Below are 26,699 nucleotides of genomic sequence, written 5' to 3' on the forward strand. Positions count from 1 at the left end.
AACCACTTTCTCAAGTAGATCTCTTACTACTCCTTTACCACATTCCAGCCACTCTGTTCTTCTTTCAGTTCCCCCAACGTTGTACACTCTACACGCATTCTACACTATATACTACCTGCCCTACAGCCTCAGTAGCCCTCTGCCCAAGTGAAAACACATTCTGTCCTGAAATACGTACCTCTGTTCTGGGAACTACATTCTCTCTTTTTGCCCCTGTCTCAATGGCTGCTTCTTTCCATTCCCCCTTGCTGGATCTACTTCCTTTGCCTGACCTCTACATGCTACTATGCCTAGCCTTGATCTTAGGCCATTCCTACACACACAGTTCCTTAGCACTGTGGCTTGCTGATCTATATGCTGAAAAATCCCTTTTATGGACTGAGGTATGTCCCCCACAAAAGTTTTCACTTTATGAAAAACATTATGCTAATAAATTGGACAAATTTCTTAAAAGATGAACCTTACCTAAGTTTGTACAAGAAATAGATAATTTGAATAGCCCTACATATATTAAGAACTTTGAATTTATGGTTGAAAACCTTCTGCCAAAGAAAATTTCAGATCTAGATGGCTTCACTGATGAATTCTACCAAACACAAAAAAAATTATACCAATTCTAGATATTCCTCCAGAAAATGATGCTAGCATTACCCCCATACCAGAAGGAAGCAAGGACATTATAAGAAAACCACAAACCAATGTCTTTCATGAACACAGATGCAAAAATTCCAAATAAAATTTGAGTATCTCAAACCTAACAACATATAAAAAATATAACACCTCATACCTGAGTGAGATTTATCCCTGGAATGCAAGGCTAGTTTAATGTTGAAAAATCAGTCAAAGAAATTCACCATTAACTAAAAAAGAAAACCAACTGATGCAGAAAGTTTTGGATTTTTAGATTCAAAATCCATTCCTAATAAAAACCCTCAGCAATTTCGGAATAGAAGAAAACATCTTCATCCTGATAAAGTGTACCTACGAAAAACTTACACTTAACTTCCCACTTATTTGAAGGACTGAATGTTTTCCCTAAGATCAAGAAGAAGACAAGAATGCCCACAGTCACCTCTGTTCACCATTGTAATGGGAGTTCTACCCAGGGTATTAAGGCAAGGAAAATAAAGAGTATCCAGATTGGAAAGGAAAATGTAAAAGTGACTTTATTTGCAAATGATGTAATCATTTTTATAAAAAATATAATACAATCTACAAAAAAATCTACCAGAGCTAATAAATGAGTTAGGAAGTTTGTAGGCCACAAAGTCAATACACAATCAATTGTACTTCAGGTGGCAGTCCAAGATGGTAGCTTAGGAAGATCCTGAATTCACCTTCTTCCACAGACACAGTAAATCTACATCTACATGTAGAGCAATTCCTATTGAAAATGAACTAACTGAACAGCTTCTGCACAAAAAAATTTATGGGGGAACCACATATACAACAGCAGGAGAGACGGAGATACAGACAGTAACCACAGGAAACCATACCCAATGTAATGCCTTATGGTAAGGAGGGACATCAGTGAGGGCCCCTGCACAAGCTCACCCACAGTGGAAGAAAAAAAAAATGAAACAAACACAGCTGTTTAAAGAGCAATTAGAATGTAAGTGATGAAAATCTACTTACTAACCCTACAAATGGGCAGGGACTCTCAGGCTGGAACTCTCTGGGGTCAGAGGTGTCAACAAGCACCATATTTTACATTCCACCCCCCCCCCCCCCCCCCCCACCAATCCACCTTCACAGTGCAGACAGGAGTAGGGTCTGGGCACTCTTGCCAACCTACTAGGACTGCCCTAGCAAGTCTCAGATCCCTAGCCCACACACATTCTAGCTGTCTGCTAAAGATACCCACCCCAGCCGCAGGTGTCCTGTCAAGGTAACCCCAGAGCAGCATACTCTTAGCCCAGCCCTACTCCAGCTCCAACTAGCCAATGCTGCCAGGTTTACCAGTCTACACAGAGGATGCTCCTGCTCAAGGTCACGCCTTCAAGACTGAGAGAGGTAGGTAGCTGTTCTGATGCACAGAAACAAACACAGAAAGTCAAACAAAATGAGGAGACCGAGGAAGATGTTCCAAACAAAGAAGAAAAAACCCTGGAGTGGGGGAAACCTTAAGGAAACAGAGGTAAGTAATTTATCAGGTAAAGCACCTGATAAAGATTTCCAAGTATTAGTGGTAAAGATGCTCACTGCACTTAAGAAGGAAGGAAATTCAACAAAGAGAAAATACAAGAACCAGAGGTGAAAAATAACAGAAATGATACAGAAGGACAAATCTGCATTTGGCAGACAGAATAGTAGAAATTACCTAATCAGAACAAAAAGAAAAAATAATTTTAAAAAATTGAGGGGAGCTTTAGAGATGAAAACATCAAGTGTACGTATTATTTACATTATAGGGGCCCTAGGAGAAGAGAAAGGGGCAGAAAACTTATTTGAGGAAATAATGGCCAAAAACTTGCCTAACCCAGGAAAGGAAACAGACATCCAGGTCCTAGAATCAAAGAAAGTCCCAAACAAGATGAACCCAAAGAGACCCACACCAAGACATAATAATTAAAAGTAACAAACCTTAAAAATAAAGAACTTTAAAAGCAGCAAGAGAAAGACAAAGTCACATAAGAGGGAAACTCCGTAAGATAATTGTATCATATAATTCAACATCCATATAATTCAACAAGTTGTATCATGCTCCTTGATTTCAAACTGTACTAAAAAACTATACAAATTAAAACAGTATGGTACTCACACAACAACAGACACATAGATCAATGCAATAGAATAGAGAGCTCAGAAATAAAACCACACATAAATGGTCAATTTATCTACAAGAATGAAGGAAAAAATACAATGGGGAAAAGACAGTCTCTTTAATAAGTGGCATTAGGAAAACTGGACGACAACACACAAAAGAGCAAAACAGGACCACTTTCTTACACCACACACAAAATGGATTAAGGACCTAAATGTGAGACCTGAAACCATAAAAATCCTACAAGAGAGCATAGGCAGTAATTTCTCTGACATCAGCCATAACAACATTGTTCTAGATATATCTCCTGAGGCAGGGGAAATAAAAGCAAAAATTAAACTATTGGAACTACATCAAAATAAAAAGCTTCTGCACAGTGAAGGAAACAACAAAACTGAAAGAAACCTCCTAAGTGGGAGAAGGCATTTAAATAATCAACAAAACTAATAGGCAACCTACTGAATGAGAAAGGGTATTTGCAAATGACATATATGATGAGGGATTAGTACCCAAAATATATGAAGAACTTATACAACTCAACACCCCAAAAAAACAAATAATCCAATTAAAAATGGGAAGACATGAACAGACATTTCTCCAAAGACATCCAGGTGGCCAACAGACACATGAAAAGATGCTCGACATCACTCATCATCAGGGAAATACAAATCAAAACTACAATGAGATGCCACCCCACAGAATGGTTAAAATCAAAAATACAAGAAACCAGCGTTGGCAAGGATGTGGAGAAAGGGGAACCGTCTTGCACTGTTGGTGGGAATGCAAACTGGTACAGCCACTGTGGAAAACAGTATGGGGGTTCCTCAAAAAGTTAAAAATAGAATTATCCTATAATCCAGTATTTGTACTATTGGGTATTTACCCCCCAAAATACAAAAACACTAATTTGATGGGATATATGTACCCCTATGTTTATAGCAGCATTATTTACAACAGTCAAATAGTGGAAGCAGCCCAAATGTCCATTGATAGATGAACGATTGGATAGAGAGATCTCACTCACACACACACACACACACACACACACACACACAGAGGAATATTCAGCCATAAAAAAGAATGAAACCTTGCCATTTGTAATGACATGGATGGAGCTAGAGAGTATAACGCTAAGCAAAATAAGTGAGTCACAGAAAGACAAGCACCATATGTTCTCTCTCATATGTAGAGTTTAAAAAACAAATGGGCAAAGGAAAAAGAGAGAGAGTGAGAGAGAGTGAGAGAGAGAAACCAAGAAACAGACTCAACTACAGAGAATAAACTGGTGGTTACCAGAGAGGAGGTGGATAGGGGATGGATAAAATAATTGGTGGGTTTTGGGGATGGACTTAGGAGACTACTTTTGCTGAGTACTGAAATACTGGGTGATGTATGGAAGTATTAAATCAATATATGATACACCTGAAACTAATATAACATTGTACGTTAACTTTATTAGAATTAAAATAAAAACTTAATTTAAAAAGTGAAATAAAATTTTATAGGAAAACCACAACGAGATACCACCTCACACCTGTCAGATTGGCTATCCTCAAAAAAGCCAAAAACTACTGTTGGTAAGGATGTGGACAAAAGGAAACCCTCATGTACTGCTGGTGGGAATAGAAATTGGTGCGGCCACTGTGGAAAGTACTGGGGTTCCTCAAAAAATTAAAAACAGAACTACCACATAATCCAGCTATTCCGCTTCTGGGTATATATCAGAAAAAATATAAAAATACCAATTCAGGGAAATACATTTGCTGCTATGTTCACTGCAGCATTAGCCCAGACATGGAAGCAACCGAAGTGTCCATCAACAGAAGAAGGGATAAAAAAGATGTGGTACACATGCACATACAATGGAATATTACTTTGCCACAAAAAAAGGAATGAACTCTTGCCATTTGTAACAGTATGGATAGAGCTAGAGGTATTATGCTAAGTGAAATAAATCAGAGAAGGACAAATACCATGTGATTTCATTTATGTGTAGAATCTAAAAAACAAAACAAAACAGAAATACAGGAAACAAACTTTCGGATAACACAATGGGGATTGATTGAGGGCAGCAAAACAGATGAAGGAGATTAAGCAGTACAAACTTTCACTTACAAAATAAGTAAGTCATGGAGATAAAATCTATAGTGTAGGAAATATAGTCAACAATATAATAACTTTGTATGGTGACAGTTGGCTCTAGACTTCTTGTGGGAATCATTCTGTGATGTATAAAAGTATAGAATCACTATGATGTACACCTTAAACTAAGATACTGTATGTCAATTATGCTTCATTAAAAAAAATAAGTGGTATTTCTCTATACTTGTAACTAAAAGTCAGAAATGAATTTTTAAAATAGTAACAAACAATATGAAATAGATAAGGAAAAATCTGACAAAGGGCATGTAAGACCTATAAACTACAAAACTTGGCTTAGAGATATTAAAGAAGACCTAAATAAATGGGAGATATACCTTGCTCTCAGGTCGAAGATTCTATATTGTTGTCAATTCTCCTTAAATTTTAGACAATCCTAATCGAATCCTAGCAGACTTTTTAAGTTGAAATTGACAAACTGACTCAGAAATTCATATTGAAATACAAAGGATCTTTATAGCTAATATAACTTGTGGGAAACAACAAAATGGGAGAATTATCACTACCTGATTTCTACTATTAAGCAACAGTAATCAACACTGTTGTGTTGGCACCAATATAACGTATACCAAGGTACAAAAGCCAACAGCTTTTTCAAAATGTAGTGTGTGAATGCCTGTATCTCTATGTGCAGAATCATAAAAATTGATCTATATCTTTGATCCATATTTCACAGCATGAACAAAAATTTCAAAATGGGGGCACCTGGGTGGCTCAGTTGGTTAAGTGTCCAACTACTGATTTTGCTCAGGTCATGGTCTCAGGGATGAGAGATCGAGCTGAGCGTGGAGCCTGCTTGGGATTCTCTCTCCCTCTGCCCCACCACCTCCGCACCTCTGACACACTCTTTCTCTCAAAAAAAAAAATCAAAATGGATTGTAGATCTGAAAACAAGACCATTTTCTCCTAACAACCAGTGCGTTAGTGTTGCCAGTTAAATATTCTTTTCTTTTGTGTTTTTGGATATGACTACTAAGTTAATATAACTTTCAGGTATCTTCCTAATTTCTTTTTAAGGATTCTTTCATTGCTATATCTCAGTAAGATTCCATCAATTCCTTTAACAACAGTGTAATCTGAAATGCATCCAAAGATAATTCTAAAAGTAATTATGAAAAATTGGGGGTTTTACCTATTGCTGTTTCTGGCATCGCAAAAAGAGACTTTTCAGTAGCCACTCGGAATTGCCCATGAACTGAGAGACCAACTCCCTAGGAAAATAAGGCAAAAAGTTGTTTAAAGATACTGTAAAAAGTATATGCAAACTCATACACACACAAACATTTTAAACCACGTAAACTATCTGTATATTCTACAAGAATTTCTTTTAGGAGATACACTGGAGAAAAACCCTAAAGTACATAACTTAGGAGCGCTGGACAAAAAATATATGGGTGTTGCCGGTATCTGGAATACTGTTTTAGCTAAGATGTCTTCAATCAGCATTTCATGTCTTGCTTAGTATCCTCTTCCCCCTTCCCTCTACTTCAAATCCAGTACGGCATGACAGAACAGTGACTGTTCCCAGAACCGCTGACTCTTGTCACCGGTGGAACCTGTCATCAAAAGAGCACAACCAAGCTATTCTACCTAATTTCAGTGGTCTCGACTAGCATATTAACACACATATTCACATGTTTCATCATTTATTACATAGTTCCCAACATTAGTAACATCATTTTTCTCAGATACAACATTTACCAGGGTCAAATGTCCAACCTCTTAAAAACTGATTATGAAACTCAAGTTTTAAAAGATAAGATTTGGCTGGAAGTCTATCTCTACTTTGTTAAATGTCACTGAAAAGGGAAAACTTAACAGCAAGCTTTGAATAAACATATTTGAAAAAAACACAGTTGAGTAAAATGAGTAAGAGTATACCCGTGAGGACCAAGTACCCAGTTAACACCAGTGCTCACACTACGAAAGCTGTCCCTGTATCACATTCTTTTCTCCTTACTCAGAACTTCTGTTAGACTACTGTAGCTGTTCTCATTCTTGTTCCTGTTTAACCAGTACAGTCTTCGTCAGCATAGCATTAAATGAGTTAAAACATATAAAGTGTTCAGAGCGATATCAGGCACTTCAGAGGTCTCTAAGCATTAAATAGACGGGCCTCATTTCTATCTGGTTCTTTTAATCTTTCATCACAATTTCATCAACTCTTTCAAGTGTTTTCATACTCAGTTCAGCCATTTAAAAGTTCTTGAAACTTTTCCCACGTTGGGTGTAGAGATTACTTAAGGGTTCTTGAAACTTTAAAACCCTCTTATGTCACAAAAACACATACAAAGTTCTTATAAATTTTATAAACTTATAAAAATTACTTATAAAAATCTAGAGATCACTTAAAAATAAAATCTTTAAGAATAATAAAAATATAAACCTTCTTGAAACTTTAAAACCTCTTAAGAAACACTAACACACACACACATTTCTTATAAATTTTACATGTTATATGCACTAAGCTTAAATTTTAGAAGACCATGTAAATAAACAAGAAAGTGAATAAAATTCTTCAGCCACTACCTACATCTCTTAGTGTTAACACTTATAAGTTAAATCCACAATGTTTGATAGTCTTCGTACAGGCAAATATCATGTCATAGGAGTTCTATGATGACACAGACAACTGACAATGCTGAGCCCAATTCAACTGTATATACTTCAAGATTAGGAAATCTTACGAATTTTAATGAAGAAAGCACTACTAGTTTTAGGATTGCTTTATGATTTTGGAAGTCCTTGGTTCATATTCTCTCCACTTTTAGTTTATCACATTGTAGCTCCAAGTTATTAATGCTCAGGAATATCCTGCTAAGAACTTAAGAGCTAGAATGGATCCCCAGTTCTCCAACTTTCTTCTTTGGAATCCTAGAGCTCAGAACTGCCTCCCTGGGGCTGCACAGCTTCAGGCCTCATGAACTGACCCTGCTTCAAACCTCCTCTGGTCATTGCCACCCACCTATTTAATTAACTCTGAATTCCACAAACAACGATGGCTATCTCCCCCATTACCAAATATTTACATACAAAGGTAAAATCTGACCACAACCCTAATCCTAGCCTCCTCTCTCTTTCCAGAGAAACAGTTATTACTAATTTGTTACGTAACCCTTCAGATTTTTCCCTATGAATCTCTAATACATATCCGAACAAATGTGGACACACACAAACACACCCGAAACTGCGCATGGCCTGCAAGGCTCTACGCAGTATGGCCAGCCTACCTCGGACTTCACCTCCCATACGTGTGCTTATTCCACTAACCACAGGGCCTTTCTGCCCTTCCTCCAAAAGGTCAAGCCTTTATAGTTTCAATTAATCATATAATTTTAAAGTGAGGAAGACGTACGAGAGAAGGCCACTGTCTGCCTTATCATTGCCCTATATATACCCAAAGACTTCGCCCTTCCCTGAGCAGTGGCTGAGCTAGGGATGGGCACCCAAGGGCAGCCGATCCAGGCTAACCGAGGCAAACCGGAACTGTAAGGCACAGGGAACAAAGGGAGAGGATGAAAAGTGCACTAGGCAAGGTTCTCACTCTAAGGTATTTAAACTAAAACACGGTGGGCTGCTGTGAGTTGACGACAGCCAATGCTTAGAACTCATTTGAAATCTGAACTGAAAAAGACGTGACCGCCAAGCTAGAGCAGCAGTTACCCGTGGTGACGGCGAATAAACCGAGAAGGCGGCATCCAGTGCACACGGCACTGAGGACAAAGCAAACCTATAGAAAGCAGCAGACACAGCTCTTAGTTCAGTTTTCTGATGTCTAGCAATGCCACTGATTTTGGTCTGGGGATTCCCATGTCACCTCTGCACCTGACAACTGCTCCGTTCTCTTTCCTGGGTCTGTTTAAGTTCATGCTCTTTTCAGTTATTAAAGTCTCTTGCTACGTTTTCAGTTAGAACCCAATCTACATCCTGTCATGCTCCAGCATCACACAAGATAAGCTGCCCGTATGCCTTCTCCTGCTAACACTGCTCATCCAGACCAGTCCCTCCATCACATCTTCTCAAAGATTCCTTGTCTGGCAAGAGAACCATTTAACAGCCCAGCTTTATCTACCTCCTGAAATCAAAAGACAAAGAAACTTACGAGCCCCGTATTTTTTGATGTAGAAACTACAGATTCAGTTATCTTGTATTACATAATACACTTTGTTTCACCCATACTGATAAAATGAGCGAAATCAAAGACTCCAAGATTTTAGGAAGGACTTATTAATGAGCTTTCAGAATAAGAGATACTTGACACAAGTACCATTAAGAGCCAATTTTAAAGACCTTTTAATTACGAAGAAGGCTGGAAAAAATGCTAGCCACTGAACTTGGAGGTACTAAGAATATAAATGCTGATCAGCACTGAAAAGGATGTAGGAACTCTGTGGCAGATTCAGAGCTAATTTTTGCATCTTATATAAAAGAACCCACTATAGATTGTTTACAATAAGTCCCCCTTGGAACTTTCAAAATTTACTGTTACACACTTTTTAACCATTAATCTGAGCTGGTACCCTTTGCTAGATGAAAAAGCCTTCAAAGTCTTCAATTTTATTCTATCAATGGTCACGCTGTGCAGACTCGTTCCCCAAATGTAAGATGTCATTCTAATTCCTAACTCTCCTCAAACACTCTCCCCCTGCATCCCGCCGAACCCACTACTCGAACCTCCGCTCATCGAACTGGGCATCTCACAGCATGCATGCGGCGGAGCTGCCTCGTCCCCACTTCAGGAAACACGTGACTGAGACACCTACTCGCCTGGTCTTCCTTCCGTTGCAGGAGTTGCTCTTTCTCTTCTCCCTGACACACAGATGCGACCTGCCCCCACCAGTGATCAGGGTCATCCCTCTACTGCATTCACCTGCACTCGGGTCACTCCGGATTCTCTTCCCGCGTGATGCCTTCCAAGAGCCCAGGAACTCAAGCACCATAACATTAAAGATTTAAATCATTTCGCCATCCTGATTTCTCTAGAATTTTACATCTAGCTGCCTACTTAATGTCTCCACTTAAACATCTAGTATTTTTCTCAATGTTCAGACATCAGAAGTAAATCTCTTGATACCTCCTTAAATGTGCTACTCCCTCAGTAAATACCACCACCATTCACCCAGCTTCTCAGGCAAAAAACCTCAGCATCATCCTCTTTCTAATTTCTTAATCTAACCTATGAACTGGTCTTTATAGCTTTGACCCCAAAATATACTTTGGATCGGTCCACGGTTCCCATCTCCACTGTCACGACCCTAGCTGAAGTCACTAGGATCTTCTGCCTGGGCCTGGCGCTCTTGCCACAGTCTATTCTCTACACAGCAGCCAAGTAAGATTATTAAGTGTATATTGGTTAAGGTTTTCTCCTGCCCAAAATTCTCCAGTAACTTCCCATTACAATATTACCAAAATTCCTCTTCTTGGCTGATAAGGCCATGGCCTGGGCCCTTTCTAGCTCCCCGATCTTGGAATTTACAATTCTCTACTTTCCTCACTTGCACTCAGGTCAGCCACACTCATTTTTCTTTTTTAATTAAATTAATTTCTTTATTTTCAGAAAAACAGTATTCATTATTTTTTCACCACACCCAGTGCTCCATGCAATCCGTGCCCTCTATAATACCCACCACCTGGTACCCCGACCTCCCACCCCCCGCCCCTTCAAAACCCTCAGATTGTTTTTCAGAGTCCATAGTCTCTCATGATTCACCTCCCCTTCCAATTTACCCCAACTCCCTTCTCCTCTCCATCTCCCCATGTCCTCCATGCTATTTGTTATGCTCCACAAATAAGTGAAACCATATGATAGTTGACTCTCTCTGCTTTTAAAAAAAAATTTCTTGACATATAATACACATTCAAAAATACACAAATAGTAACAAATGGTAAGTATACAGGTCCAATGAATTACCCCAAAGTTAACACATCCATGTAGCCAGAATGTAAAGAAAAATGATCAGAAATCATTTCATGTACCCTGTCAGTCATTACTCCCTCCATCCTTCAGGCAACCACTACCCTGGCTTCCAACAAAATAAGATTTATGCTTTCTGATTTTATCTCGATATAATTAGAATCACGGAGCACATAGTATTTGTCTTTCAGTCAGCTCTGTGTGAGATTCATTCATGTGTGCAGCCATTACTTTTCACTGCACAGCATTCCTTTGGACGAATAAACAGCTTATTGATCTATTCTACTCTAAGTAGCAAGTTAGGTTTTCTGGCTTTGAGCTGCTGCAAATAATGATTCAGTGACCATTCTCATGCATGTCTTTTGGTGTGTAAGTGCACATATTTTGTTTGGGTACATACCAGGGAGTAAAACTACTGGGTCAAAGGAACAAATTCAATTAACTTTTAAAAATAACAATTTTCCACAAGATGGGATTGGGAGGGAGACAAACCATAAGAGATTCTTAATCTCACAAAACAAACTGAGGTTTGCCAGGGGAAGGAGGCTAGGGAGAGGGGGGTGGGGTTATGGACACTGGGGAGGATGTGTGCTACGATGAGTGCTGTGAAGTCTGTAAGCCTGATGATTCACAGACCTGTACCCCTGAAGCAAATAATACATTATATGTTAAGAAAAATAATAAAAAATATTTTTAAAAATACATAAATAGATTTTTTTAAATGGCACTCTTCCAAAGCAGTAGTACCAATTTTCTACTCCACCAGCATTATATGAGTCTGTTATTCCCCATCCTCAAAAATACATGAATTTGTCTTTCATAATCTTAGCCATTTAAATGAGTATATATTAGTATTTCATTGTGATTTTAATTTCCACTTCCTTGACTAATGCAGTTGAATGTTTGTTCTATTTGTTATCTGGGTATCCCTAATGCTATATCTACTCTGGTCCACTGTTCATTTTTGCACTGGATTTTTGTATGGACTACAGAAGTTCTTTTTACATTCTAAACAGGATTCCTTTGTCAGATACCTGCATTCCAAGACTTATTTTTCAGTCTGTGGTTTGCCTTTTCACTCTTAGTGATGTCTTGGAATGCAAAGTTCTTAATTTTGAAGTCTAATTTGTTATTTTTGTTTATGGTGCATTTATATACTATTTGAAGTAATCCTGGGGCACAGTGGGTTAAAGCCTCTGCCTTCAGCTCAGGTCATGATCCCAGGGTCCTGAGATGGAGCCCCGCATAGGGCTCTCTTCTCAGCGGGGAGCCTGCTTCCCTCTCTCTCTCTGCCTGTTTCTCTGACCACTCATAATCTCTCTCTGTCAAATAAATAAAAATCTTAAAAAAAAAAAAAGAAGGCAAAATTTAGGCAATCTAAAACTTTTTTTTTTTTTAAAGATTTTGTTTATTTATTTGACAGAGCAAGAAAGCACAAGCAGGGGGAGCAGTAGACAGAGAGAGAGAGAAGAGAAGCAGGGCTCAATCCCAGGACCCTGGGATCATGACCTGAGCCGAAGGCAGATGCTTTACCATCTGAGCCACGCAGGCACCCCTAAGACTGCTTTTTAATTAACAGACATAGATGAATTTTTAGACTGTTCAGTAAAGGGAAAAGGCTGGCACAGCTCTATTTAAGGCTTTAAAAAAGACCTTATAATTAAAAGCACAGTTAAATCCTTCAAAATTATGTTAGCCGTTAGAAATAAGCATCATTTCTGTATTTCCAGATAATATACTATTTGAAACAAAAAGCAACATTTTTAAAAAATGGATAAAGATTTTTTAAAAGCTTTACTTGTTTATTTTAGAGACAGAGAGAGAGAGTGTTCACGCACGTGCTGCTATGCACAAGAGCTCGGGCAGGTAGGGGTGGCAGGCAGAGGGAGAGGGAGAGAATCTTAAGCAGACTCCCCACTAAGCACGTGGACAAGCTTGATGCCATGACCCTGAGATCATGACCTCACCCAAAATCAAGAGTCAGATGCTTAAGCAACTGAGCCACACAGGTGCTCTGATAATTACAAGGATATGTAAAGTTAACTTAAGATAAAGTCAACAACTCCATAATTTATATTAATGGCAAGATTAACCCCCCAGTAAACAAACAAGGACATATGTAGAACAATTAAATTAGGTAGGTGCTTGAAAAAGAAATGTTCCAGAGAACAGTACTGGGTCACTGTTAAATTTCTTGATTTTGGTGTCCTTATTCTTAGACAATACCTACTGAACAATTTAACAACAGTTATCACGTCTTCAACTTTCTCTCAAATGGTTAAAATGAAATTTTAACCTCTATGAAGACATAGAGGTAGGAGAGAAGAAAGAATGATAAAACAAATGTAGAAATCACAGGAAATATGGAGACTATGTAGAAATTCTCTGTATTATTAGTGCATATTTCCTGTAAAATTTGAAGCTGCTTCACAAAAAGTTTTTAATTAAAAATAAATGTTACAAAGTAAACAAAGCCAACACCCACCGTTATGAAAGCAACTCACTCAGAAAGTCACACAATGGGGTGATGTGACTAAGGCTCACACAAAGGGTCATGGGTTTAAATTCTCGTCAGGAACAATGAGGAAGCTCCTACCCAGAACGAACACTGCATCACAGTATCAGAGTATGGGAGAGTCGTCTCTCATCATCACTCAGGATTATAAACAGAGCTTTGAAATAGGTACACATTTTTGTTAGAAATTTAAATAGGTTTCCATCATAATTTCATTACAATATGAAAGTTAGTATCATGACTATAAGATGACTTTCATAATGTATCTCTGGGTCCACATGCCTTAGATCTGCAGTCTGATCAGCAGGCTCCACAGTAAAAACAAAGACTTTATTGTGCTTCTCCCATTAACATTAATAGGCTAGTACTGCATATTCATGATACTAATATACTGATTATATAATGTTAATGTATTTTAATAGACTGCAGAGATCAGCACAAAATGAAAATTTCCCTCCTGCTTTTGATGCATATTTCACATTATATTTGGATGAAAAGGATATTCAGTAGAAACAAATAACTGAAGTATAAATATTTACATGTTAATGGTCTACCATTCTTCAGGTATAGTTTTTAATAAAAAAACCAGGAGGACACTTGGAAGTTGTTAAAAGAGTAAATCTTAAAAGCTCTCATCACAAGGAAAAAAAGATGATTGTTAACCATGTGTGGTGATGGATGTTAACTTACTGTGGTAATCATCTTGCAGTTTATACACATACCAAATAATTATGTTACATACCTAAAACTAATACAATATTATAGGTCAATTATGTTTCAATTTTTTTAAATCCAGGAAATAGAAAAATTCTAGTATGTCATACTTAAAGCATACATTTGAAATAACCTAAAAATACACACCTCCTAGATTGACACTCAAGGTTTTTTACCTCAATGAGCACATCCCCCAATATATGCCTATTTATAATTATACCCATACATGTGTCCAATATAACATACATATCACATAAAAAAATATATATATATGATATATGATCAGAAATTGTGCAGCTAAAAGCCAGCCTAACTCTCCCCTAATAAGGCAGAAGGAAATCATAGAGTACCAAAGGAGAGAAGAAGACTCTACTCCTCTCTAGCAAGAAAAAGAATATAATCATCTACACTTGGAGAAAGTCAACAGTGAATACAGATAAAAATGAATAAATATAAGCACATATTCTACACACTTAGTAATATCCAAGGGAAATTTCCTAATTCTTCCTTGCACAGCCCCTGCAGTCTTACTACTATTTCATATTCTCTTTTCTAATTATTCTTCCACTTTTAGTATAATTTTATTGCTTTCTCTGCAGAGAAGTTCACCTGTCAATATAGTTCTTTTTATTTTTACTTCCCAGGGCAAATGCACTGCAGCACCTTTCTTTAGTCCTGATGGTAACCCTTTACCTTTGCGTATAACTTCAAGTCTACTTTCATCACACTTGCAACTGGCAGCTTCTACCATAAAACTGCAAAGGACAAATGAGAATCACAGAGACAACTAGGTATTTACCCAAAGAATATAAAAATAGTGGTTCTAAGGGGCACATGCACCCCAGTATTTATAGAAACAATGTCCACAACAGCCAAATTGTGGAAAGAGTCCAACTATCCATTGACAGATGATGGATAAAGAAGATACGGGATACATACACACACACACACACACACACAGTGCACTAGTACTCAGCCATCAAAAAGAATGATACCTCACCATTTGCATTTATGTGGATGAAACTAGAGGGTCTTATGCTAAGTAAAATAAGAGCCGGAGAAAGATAAATGCCATATGATTTCACTCATACCTGGAATTTAAGAAACAAAACAGATGAACAGAGTGGAAAGGAAGAAAAAAAAAAAGATAAAAACAGAGAAGGAGGCAAAACATAAGAGACTCTTAACCACAGGAAACAAGCGAGGGTTGCTGAGGGCAGGTGGGTAGTGAGGTGGGGTAACTGGGGGATGGGCATTAAGGAGGCACTTGATGTAATGAGCACTGGGTGTTCTATGCAACTGATGAGTCACCAAATTCTACCCCTGAAACTAGTACTATACATGTTAACTAAACTGAATTTAAAAAAAAAAAAAAAAAATCACAGAGCCCAATCTGTATGTGAGTTATATTGATGTATCTGAAATGAGGTCACCCTGACATACACAAGCTGACCTAGCAATATGAGTATCTATCACTAGGCAAGAATGCTACAAGAAACAAAAATTACAGGCCAATACTCTTGGTGAACAGTGCAAAAATCCTCAACAAAATACTAGCAAACTCAAATCAACATTACATTAGAAGAATCACATACCATGATCCAGTGGCGTTTATTCCTGAGATGCAAGGCTGGTTCAAAACATGCAAATCAATCAATATGACATACCACATTAACAAAATGAAGGATAAAAGTCACATGATCATCTCCATAGATAAAAATCATATGATCATTTCAATAGATACAGAAAAGTCACATATGACAAATCCAACATTGTTTCATGATAAAAACCGTCAACAATTTAGGTATAGATGGAATGTACCTCAACATAATAAAGACCATACGTGACAAACCCAAAGCTAACGTTATACTCCACAGTGAAAAGCTAAAAGCTTTTCCTCTAAGATGGAGAACAAGACAAGGATATCTGCCCTTGCCACTTTTTACTTAATATAGTCCTAAAAGTCCTAACCCAAGCAATTAGGCAAGAAAAATAAATAAAAGGCATCCAAATTGGAAAGGAAGCAATAAAACTGTGTTTAGGGATGACATGACACTACTTTTAGAAAACTTTAAAGACTTCCCCCTCAAACAAACTTTTAGAATAAAATAATTTTATAAAGTTGGAGGAAACAAAATTCATACATGAAAACCAGCTGTATTTTTTCTACATGCTAACACCAAACTTTCAGAAAGAGAAGAAAACAATCCCATTAACAATTACATCAAAAAGAAGAAAATACCCCGAAACAAATTTAACTGAGGAGCTGAAAGATACACTGAAAACTGTTAAGACATGGGTGAAAGGAATTGAAAAAGGAACAAACAAATGGAAAAATATTCTGTGCTCATGGATTGGAAGAATACTGTTAAAATGTCTGTACTATCCCTAGTTTGGGGTCTGTTCTTTGGTACATTTTTTTTTTTTTGTATTTCTTATGTATATTCAATGTGTAAAACAAACTTTTAGTCATTTAGAAAAAAAGAAAAGAAAATGTCCATACCATCCAAAGAAACCTACAGATACATTGCAATCAATCCCTAATAAAATTCCAATGGCATTTTTCACAGAAATAGAACAAAGTTTGTACAGAACCACAAAAGACCCCAAAGAGCCAAAAACAAACTTGAGAAAGGACAATGATGGAGACATCACCTTTCCTGATTTCAAACTATATTACAAGCTGTAGTGATCAAAACATAACAGCACTGGCATAAAAAAAAAAAAAAAAAAGCAAGCCACACAGATCAAATGGAAAATAGAGAACCCAGAAATAAAGCCACATATATATGGTCCATTAATTTTCAACACAGGAGCCAAGAATATACAATAGAGAAAGGACAGTTACTTCAATAAAGGGTGCTGGGAAAACTGGATAGCCACATAGGAAAAAATGAAACTGGACCCCATCTTACAGCATACACAAAAAATCAACTCAAAATGGATTAAAGAATGTAAGACCTGAAACCATAAAACACCTAGAAGAAAACATGGGCAAACTCCTTGATATTGGTCTTGGCAAAGATTTTTTAGATGTGACACCAAAAGCAAAGCGAACAAGTGGATTACTCAAAGCCTCTTCTAATCAAAGGAAACCACGAGCAAAATGAAAAAACCTATGGACTAGGAGAAAATATTTGCAAAGCATATATCCAAAAAGGGCTTCATAGCCAAAATACACAAGGAACGCCTACTCAATAGCAAAAAAACCCCAACAATTTGATTAAAAAATAAACAGAAGAGACATTTTCCCTAAGAAGACACAAAAAATGGCCAAAAAGTACAAAAATGGTGTTCAACATCAGTAAAATGAGGGAAATGCAAATCAATACCACACTGGAATATCACCTCACACCTGCTAGAATGTCTATTATCAAAAAGACAAGGGGGTACATGAGTGGCTCCTTTGGTTAAGCATTTGCTTTCGCTCAGGTCATGACCCCAGGCTCCTGGGATCAAGTCCTGCATCAGACTCCCCGCTCAGTGGTGAACTTCCCTCTCCCCCCGCTCCTGCGCATGTGTTCTCTCTCACTGTCTCTCAAAAAAATAAATAAAATCTTAAAAAAAAAAAAAGACAAGGGATAATAAATACTAGCAAGGGTGTGAAGAGAAGGGAAACCTAGTACACTATGGGTGGGAATGCAAACTGGTACAGCCACTGTGAAAAAGAGGATGGAGGGATTCGCTGAGAAATTAAAATAGAACCACCATGTGATCCAGCAATTCCACTTCCGGACAATACCGGAAAAAACCAAAATCACTATCTCCAAGAGTTATCTATACTCCCATGCTCACTGAAGCATCACCCACAACAGTCAGTTATGAAAACATCTACCCACAGATGACTGGATAAAGAAAATATGTGTGTGTGTGTGTGTGTGTGTGTGTGTATGTGAATAGGTATATATATATATGTATGCATATACACATATACATACACACACACATACACACACACACACTCTATATGTAGTCCTGGGACCCCATGATCCTGGGGTACCTGGGTGGCTCAGTCAGTTACGCATCTGCCTTCAGCTCAGATCGTGATCCCAGGGTCCTGAGCTCAAACCCCACATTGGGCTCCCTGCTCAGCAGAGTCTGCTTCTCTCTCTCTCCCTGTGTGTGCGTACTCACACGTGTGTGCACTCTCTTTCTCTAGCTCTCACTCTCTCTCTCAAATAAAAATCTTAAAAAATTAATTAAATTAATAAAAATGGCAAGGCCTAAAGGGCACCCAGATGGCTCAGCTGGTTAAGCAGGCGACTCTGGATTCTGGTTCAGGTCACGATCTCAGGGTCATGAGACTGAGCCCCATGTCGGGCTCTGAGCTGGGCATGGAGCCCACTTACGGTTCTCTCTCTCTTTCTCTGCCCCTCCCCTCCCTATGCTTGCTCTCTCATAAAAAAAATAAATAAATAAATTTAAGAAATGGCATGGCCCACGCATGTCTCCATGTTTTCATTATACAATGTAAACACATTAAAGAGTACTATATTAAATGATGGTGGCGGTGGTGAGGCAAAGTATACCAAAGTAAGCTGAACTCAAAGTTTCTTCAAAAATCTTCTTTAGTTAATAAAATCATTGCATCTCTTTTTTTGTAAGGGCTCAGGTTCTTAAGTAACTAAAGAGTATTACAAAAAAAACAGCATTTTATAATTAAAATCATTTCTTAAAATGTCTATTCAAATATCACTAAATATCAAAAATATCAAATATCACTAAACAGAATACTTTTTAAAACTGAAGATGCAACTATTTCCTCAGAGACCTTTGTAGGACCTTAATATAATTTAATCTCTGAGGACTATCAATTCTTCTCATTAAAAAAGGACATCTCAATGACATTTAGGAGTGATTAAACTTAATCTGACTCAGTAACTGAGCGCTAGTCAATTTTCCACGTGGTTAGCTTGTGTCCCACAAAGTCACGGGGGTATTGTCTACACTTACTATTCCCACTCCAATGCCCACTTTTCTACTACTTTGAATATACCCCTTTCTAAAGTATGCCTTAAAGCTTTAAATTTTCCAGGGTGCCTGGGTGGCTCAGTTGACTCAGTAATGATCTCGGAGTCCTGGGATCAAGCCCCGCATCAAGCCCCACATCGGGCTCCCTGCTCAGCGGGACGCTTGCTTCTTCTCCCTCTCCTCCAGCTTGTATGCCCTCTCACTGTGTCTCTATCAAATAAATAAAATCTTTACCCCCAAAAAACACAACTTTAAATTTTCCATTCTTTTGGTCACAAAGCCCTTTGCCAGCAGCATCTTACCACTTTGAGAGAGACAATACCATACAGCACCCATGTTTTGAGTTGGCTTGGGGGAGTTAACCTGATTTCATTGTGGGGAGAGGAGAAACGAAGGAATGGAGAAAAGGAGAAGAAATCTGAAAGTTCTTTAAATCGAGTTCAGTTGAGAGGGAAATATGGGTGGTACTAAGCATATGGAGTAAAAGTTTAAACACTGTTCTGTTCTATATCTACCTAAAAGTAATACTGGTTTTTAATCATTTGTCTACATATACTAACTTGAGAAAATATGAATTCAGATATTTAAAAATAAAGGGGAAAGGAATTAAAAATCTTTCTACAAAACAGAATAAACTATTCTTTTGCATTTTTATTCAAAAATATCGTTCATCTCTTGCAGAAACACTGGAATGACATAACCTTAAAGAATCGTGATCAACCAAGTGAAGCAGCACACAAGCTGGGATGGGGAGGGAGACAAACCGTAAGACTCTTAATCTCCAAAACAAACTGAGGGTTGCTGGGGGGTTAGGGGGGTAGGGAGAGGGTAGCTGGGCTATGGAAAAAAATAAAAATTAATAAAAATAAGAAAATTTTAAAAAGAAACATTCATTTTTTTACTTTACCAAAGACCAAAATATTGAGTAAATGTTCAAATCTGAAACATAATGGAATCTAGCCATCTCATCTACTATGCACTGTGCTATTTACTCTTCATGACAGATAACAAAAGATGGTAAAAAATATTATTGTCCTTGATAGAAAAAACTTTTTCTATAGTAAAAAGAGAAAAAAAAAAAAAAAAGCTCTATGGTGCCATCTTTTGGACTGTTCAAGTTTCCTTAACAAAATTCTTTCTTACGTTATGAGAAACAATTTATTGATCAGTATCAAGATAAGAATAAAAAATTACCATTTGTACACCTTAAGCCATATTTGCTCTTATTCTATACTTCTGTATTAAGATTTAAAGATATATTTATATGAAACATTTTATATAACACTAAAATTCTAACAATTCTGAAAATAAAGTATTTTTAATAACACACTACATGTTCTCAGCACCTGTGGTAGTGATTCCCAAAATGACTCACCCACACTATCAAGAGCATCATCATCTGGGACCGTTTTAGAAATGCAAATTCTTGGACCACACTTCAAAGGGACTAAACTGGAATGAAGGTGGGAGGAGTCTGCATTTCAATAAGCCCTCCCAAGTGATTCTGATACAGCTAACCTGTGAAAAACAATGTCCCAGGGGATTTTGAAGGTCCACAGATAATCCTGACCCACACACTGGTTAAGAATCACTAGTAGATCAGCAGTTCATAACCTCAGCTACACACTGGGATCACCAAAGAGTTCTCAAAACACCAGGGTCCCATTCCAGTACCTGATTTAATAATTCTGTGGAGTAAAGCCTGGGCACTAGAACTTTTAAGTCTTCCAAGGGATTCTAAAATACAGCCAAGATTGAAAGCCAATATTTAAAGCACCGTATTTTCTTTTCTTTCTTTTTTTTTTTTTTTACTTTATTTATTTGACAGAGAGAGAGATCACAAGTAGGCAGAGAGGCAGGCAAAGGGTGACGCAGGCTCTCTGCCAAGCAGAGAGCCCAATGCGGGGCTCAATCCCAGGACCCTGAAATCATGACCTGAGCTGAACGCAGAGAGGCTTAACCACTGACCCATCCAGACGGCCCTAAAGTATTATATTTTCAAAAGGAAGAGTTCAATGAGAATCTTAGATTAAGCACAGTTTGAATTGAGACATGAAAAGTTAGCCTTTAAAACCATGATACACTCAAAATACCACTACAAAGAAAGAAGAAAAGAAAGAACTGGTTCACTTCAAGTCTGTAAACTTCATATTTTCAAAGGATACATAATATGTCCATTACTTAAAGTGGAAAGATAATAAATAAATAAATAAATACTGTGCATTCCTGGTTGTTGAGATGGTTTAAAAAAAAAAAAAGAGGACAATGACAACCTTTGCCCTTATAGACCTTCTAACATATTTGGGCATATTTCATAATAACAAAGTATAAATGCCAAATTTGAAGTACAGATTGAATCCAGAAGTCAATGGAGGAAGAAATCTCATCTAATCATAGTAGTATTTAGGATGGTCACAAACGGGTTAGAATTTCACTCTAAGAATGAATTACATATGGAGTATTTGCAAAGCTGCTGCTGGGCAGAGCTGATGGGATCTAGACACATACGGGATGTTGGGTTTTTTGGGGGGTGGAAGGGGCTGATAATATGTAATATAAAAGAACCGTGTTCATTAAGGGATTTCTCATGACTTGACTATTTTGTCAATTTTCCCAAGGATGGTACGTAACTGGTACCATTCTAGAGACACAGGACAAATATGAGAGAAGTTAATTCATGACATACAACGGATGCCTTGTGCCATGGTTTTCACACTTAGCATGACCCAGAATCACTTGGAGGGCTTGTTAAGACAGAACACTGGGTCCCAGCCTTAGAGTCTGACTTTGGGGTAGGGCCCCAGAATGTGTATTTCTAACAAACTCTTTAAATGTTGCTGATACTGCTAGTGCAAAAATAACACCTTGAAAACCACTGCCTTAGGGCACTAAAACTTAATTCTCTGGTGGTATTCTCATTAAGGCTAACATGAAGTATATATTTTTTTCATTTTTATTTTGAAGGCCATTCATACTCAGTAACTAGAGAAAACAGACCACTAGAAAGAAGCAGCATCACCTTTACTCCCTCTATTCAAGACATTATCTTGATCTGTTTTACTACAGTCTTCTCTTTAGAAATAACTGGAGTATTCTTGACTGTAACATAAATAGGAATGTGTGCAACCACTGTACCAACTGAAAGATACCATGGAGGCTAAAAAAGCACAGCCAATTCACTCAGATGCACTACAATAGAGCCATAACTCTTCTCAGGCTCCTATGAAAAATGGAATTTCTGCTCATTGATAGTACAAAGGACAGTTCATCCATCCTTTCATATCAACATTAGTCTTGTGCTATTAAACTTGAGTTATCTTTTGGTCAACTAGACCAAGTAGTGATTGAAATATTTTCAACAGTGGTATGTAGGCAACATATTTTCTAAGCCCTTTCCTTTCTGAAAATATTCTTTTACAATTATACCAAATGACAACTTGGTTGGGTAGGAAACTCTTGAGTCTTAACGACTTTATTTCACAACTTTCTCAATCTATTAACTTCTGGCACTTAGTGTAACAAACTCTGAAGCCAGAATTGACTTACATTCCTTGGTATATAACTTGTATTCACTAACTACTCCTTCACCTCTACTCCCTGGCCTGAACACTTACAGGTTTTTTTCCATTAAAGCTTGTAATTTAGAAAAACTTACCTCAGCTTTTATCTAAATGTGGATCTCTTTTCAGCCCACTGAAAGAGTATGTTTCCCTTAATTATATACATTATATATATTAAATATAGTGCAGGTTTGAGAGTTTTTTGTTGTTTTTAAATTAAAGAAAGTCATCTTTATATGAGGTCATTATTTTTATTCCAAGTGCTTAATTTACTTTCCATGAAATATTCTTTTGTTGGGTTCCTAATATCCTTCTTCTGTATTCATTACCTCAAAATGTTTCTTCTTACCATTTTCATCCTTGTCCTTTTACAGTTAGTGCTTTTCAAGTTTGTCCTCCACAGATATAGCTTCGTGATCTAGAATATTAAATTCACCTTCTAATCTACTGGCCTGAGGGAAAGTCAGTCTTGCTACTCCCCTCACCCATCCTTGCGTTCCCTTGTGCCTCTCCTCTGAGCTCACGGTCTCCTCATGGGCAGTCTTTCCCATTTCATGCAAGCTGTATCTTTTCACCGTTATTCAGTATGCCCAATGCTGTTTTTATTTTCATTTTCTCCAGGTTCCTTGCACATTCACAAGGCAGCTGTTCCTTCAAATTTCAATTCCTTTCCTTCCTCTTATTCTGCAATATTTTTTCAGGGATTTTTTTTTTTCAGTCTTTTCCTCACGGTAACATTTCCTTGACAAAGAAAGCACAATCCACTCGTGTTCTGTATATATTAACAAGCCAAGAGGTACACGTTGCCCCCTGATCCTGCTTTCTCACCAGACCTGCTAGTGGAGTCCTTTCCCATAATGACATGCAAGATCTATGCAACTCCCAGTGCCCAAGAGGCTTTATCTAGTTTGGTTCTATCAGAAAAAAGGGGGACTTCTTATATTCCCAATGACTAATCTCTGAAACTTTGAACATGGAATCTTTGAAATTCTTCCCTTCAGCCTCCTATTACCTATCTAAATCCTACCTTTTCCTGCCACGAAGACCCATTCTGACTTCTCACTTCCTTAAAGGCTTGTCTTTGGTATAGCTAGTATCGTACAATTTTCCCCTTTCCAGTCATTATTTCATGTTTTTCCAACTCTACATCAAGTTATTCAAGGCCAGAAACATTTAAGACTTCTTTGTAATTATACAGACATAAAAGAAATACTTTGTCAATTGATAAGAAAGATAGTTTTTTCAGAGAACTTCATAAAATATCCAGACACTTTCACTAAGGCGAGATTTTGTGCAATAAACATAAGTTAGGCAAACACATCCCCAAGATTCAGACTAAAAATCCCTTAACATTCCAGTTTCTTCTCTGAAGCTGTTGCAAGCTTATACGTAAACCATCAGTTTACTCATAAGTAGAAAAAGGACTCTTTGTAACAACGTAACAGAAAATTCAACCCATTCTGTTGGTTAAAAAAGCTTGCTAATTCAAGACGCTAAAGTAGTATATAACTTAATTAAGAACATATTCTTTTGGTGACGATCATCTAAAAGTGTTAAAAGCAAATATTATATCCTAAACCTGAAAAGATCCAAAGTCCACACAGGATTTTTTTTTCAGTGGGTTCTATGGTATTATATTCATGGCCTCACTTCTGATCAGTAATGATTAATTTATTTTTAGTAAACTCCCATATCAATGAGGAGAGTCAGACCATGTACTCACCCCACCCATTGTAATTCCATGAATAAGAGCGACATATGGTTTCCGGCAAGAACCTTAAAAAAAAAAAAAAAAAACCCAGAGCTATAATTAATTATGATGTTTAAAATACATTCATTTTTCCAAAAATCTCGTGTTACATGAACTCTGAATATTGTCTTTAGGAAATTTTTGAAAGAAATATCAAAGAGGCTAAATACACGGCTTCAGAAATATGTTCTTTTTAAAATGTCAATCCTGACACAATCTTGACTATTATCATTTAACAACTCAACACTTCAATCTAAAACAAATGAAAGCCTTTTAGAGCTCAGCTATTGAAAAATATAATTAAGATTTACCTTCTAAGCCATGGATATTTATATACACAGTTGTATTTTAAGGAACATAATTTATTTTCAATACAAAGGGAAGTGCCACACACAGTAAAAAGCAAGGACTGATTCCAGTCTCATCATTGTCATCAACTGGCAAATCCACTATATTCAGTATGTATACTGGCATGAGATACACACACACACACACACATACACATACTGGCCATTCAATATATATAGTAGCTTTAGGTGTATACACGTTCATATACACAGAAGTTAATGTTTATGTGCATATCATATATATGTATATGACTTATAAGTAAGTTTCCTCATCTATTAAATAATGAGATTTAATACATGGCCTCAGAAGTTCCTTTCAGCTCAAATATTCTGTAAAGTTTTACTGTGTTCTTTCCCTTTTTTTTTCTCCCTCTGAGAGGGGAAGTTGCTTATAACATAACAAAAATGTAAATCACTGAACTTCTGTTACTGCTTGTTGCCAATATTACTTACTTACTGAAGACCAATATAAAAATTCAATTTTTCTGGCTTCAGTTTTAGACTTTTTTTTTTAATTGAAGTATAGTAGACACACAATGTTAGTTATAGGTGTACAACAGACTAATTCCACAAGTTTATATATATTATGTTAAGCTCCCCGCAAGTGCAGCTACCATCTGTCACCATGCAATGCCATTATAATCGTACTAACTATATCCCCTGTGCAGTGCCTTTTGTTCCTGTAACTTATTCATGCCGTAACACAAAGACTGCATGCTCACTCCCCTCTTCACCCACTTCACTTCCCCTCCACTCCCCTCCCCTCCAGCAATCATCAGTTTGTTCTCTGTATTTACAGGTCTGGTTCTGCTGTTTATTCATTTTTAGATTCCACATGTAAGTGAAATCATATGGTATTTGTCTTTCTCTGATTCATTTCACTTAGATTACATCCTCTAGATCCATCCGTGTTGTCACAAATGGCAAGATCTCATTCTTTTTTATGTCTGAGCAATATTCCCAAGCAATGTGGAAGGATAAAACTGCAATTTCAATCCATCTAGCAGTTTGGTAAATATTTCTAGTTTGCCAAACCATCAAGTCCTAATTCTGGAATGAGTTTCATCCTAATTTCGTATTTGCAAGTTCACAACTTCTATAGCCTTCAATCATGAATTATTATTTTTTAAAGATTTTTATTTATTTATTTGTAAGAGAGAGAGAGAGTGAGCACAGGCAGACAGAGTGGAAGGCAGAGTCAGAGGGAGAAGCAGGCTCCCTGCAGAGCAAGGAGCCCGATGTGGGACTCAATCCCAGGACGCTGGGATCATGACCTGAGCCGAAGGCAGCTGCTTAACCAACTGAGCCACCCAGGCGTCCCTCAATCATGAACTATAATTCCTTAGGAAGCTGTAATTCCCTAAAAACTACAGAAAGAAATTTCTCTATTGATTGGGATAGAGATATATACACACACCCCATTTCAGCTATTTATATATTTCAGATATAAAATATGAGAAGCTAACTGATGCAGGGAATAAAGCCAGAATTTGTCACATTCCTTATTAAACAAAATATATCATTATAAGGTATAGAAATTAATCCTTGAAGGCTTTCCCTCTGTATTTTAATATTTAATCAAACTCCTTAAACTTCTTCAAAGTTTTCTGCCATCTCCTTTTATTTAGTATGTAACTGTACTAATATTGTAGCTACTAGCCAAATAAAATTATTGAAATTAAAATGACAATTAAGTAAAATTTAAAATTCAGTTTCTTGCTCACACTAGTCCCATTCAAGTTCTCATTAGCCACATGAAGAAGCCACTCTAAGTAAACCTGATATGTAGGATTTCAGACTTAAAAAAGTGAGAGAAGTTCATTCAAACTGGCTCACTGAGCTAAACCAAGAAATAACCTATTTTCCCCACTCCTACTTCAAATACACAGAATTCCATGAAAAAAAAAAAATTGTGATGTACATCCAAGTTCAAAGCCAAACAAAGGAAATCCACCAGTGCCAGACATCGACATCAGCCACAGCAACTTCTTCCAATACACATCT

General features: G+C 37.2%; 1 protein-coding gene across 8 annotated transcripts in view; it reads right to left on the reverse strand.

The window, feature by feature from the left end:
• The window catches only part of HIBCH (3-hydroxyisobutyryl-CoA hydrolase), a 142,932-nt gene that overhangs the window by 82,057 nt on the left and 34,176 nt on the right, over window positions 1-26,699 (reverse strand). For all 8 annotated transcript variants that reach the window (XM_059393055.1, XM_059393054.1, XM_059393050.1 and 5 more), the window contains 2 exons: window positions 24,322-24,374; window positions 6,057-6,135 (listed from right to left, as the gene is read on the reverse strand). In XM_059393055.1, coding sequence (XP_059249038.1) covers window positions 6,057-6,135; window positions 24,322-24,374 — 132 coding nt within the window. The remainder of the gene's footprint in view (window positions 1-6,056; window positions 6,136-24,321; window positions 24,375-26,699) is intronic.

The sequence above is a fragment of the Mustela nigripes genome, chromosome 3, assembly GCF_022355385.1.
Source record: "Mustela nigripes isolate SB6536 chromosome 3, MUSNIG.SB6536, whole genome shotgun sequence".
Taxonomy (NCBI): domain Eukaryota; kingdom Metazoa; phylum Chordata; class Mammalia; order Carnivora; family Mustelidae; genus Mustela; species Mustela nigripes.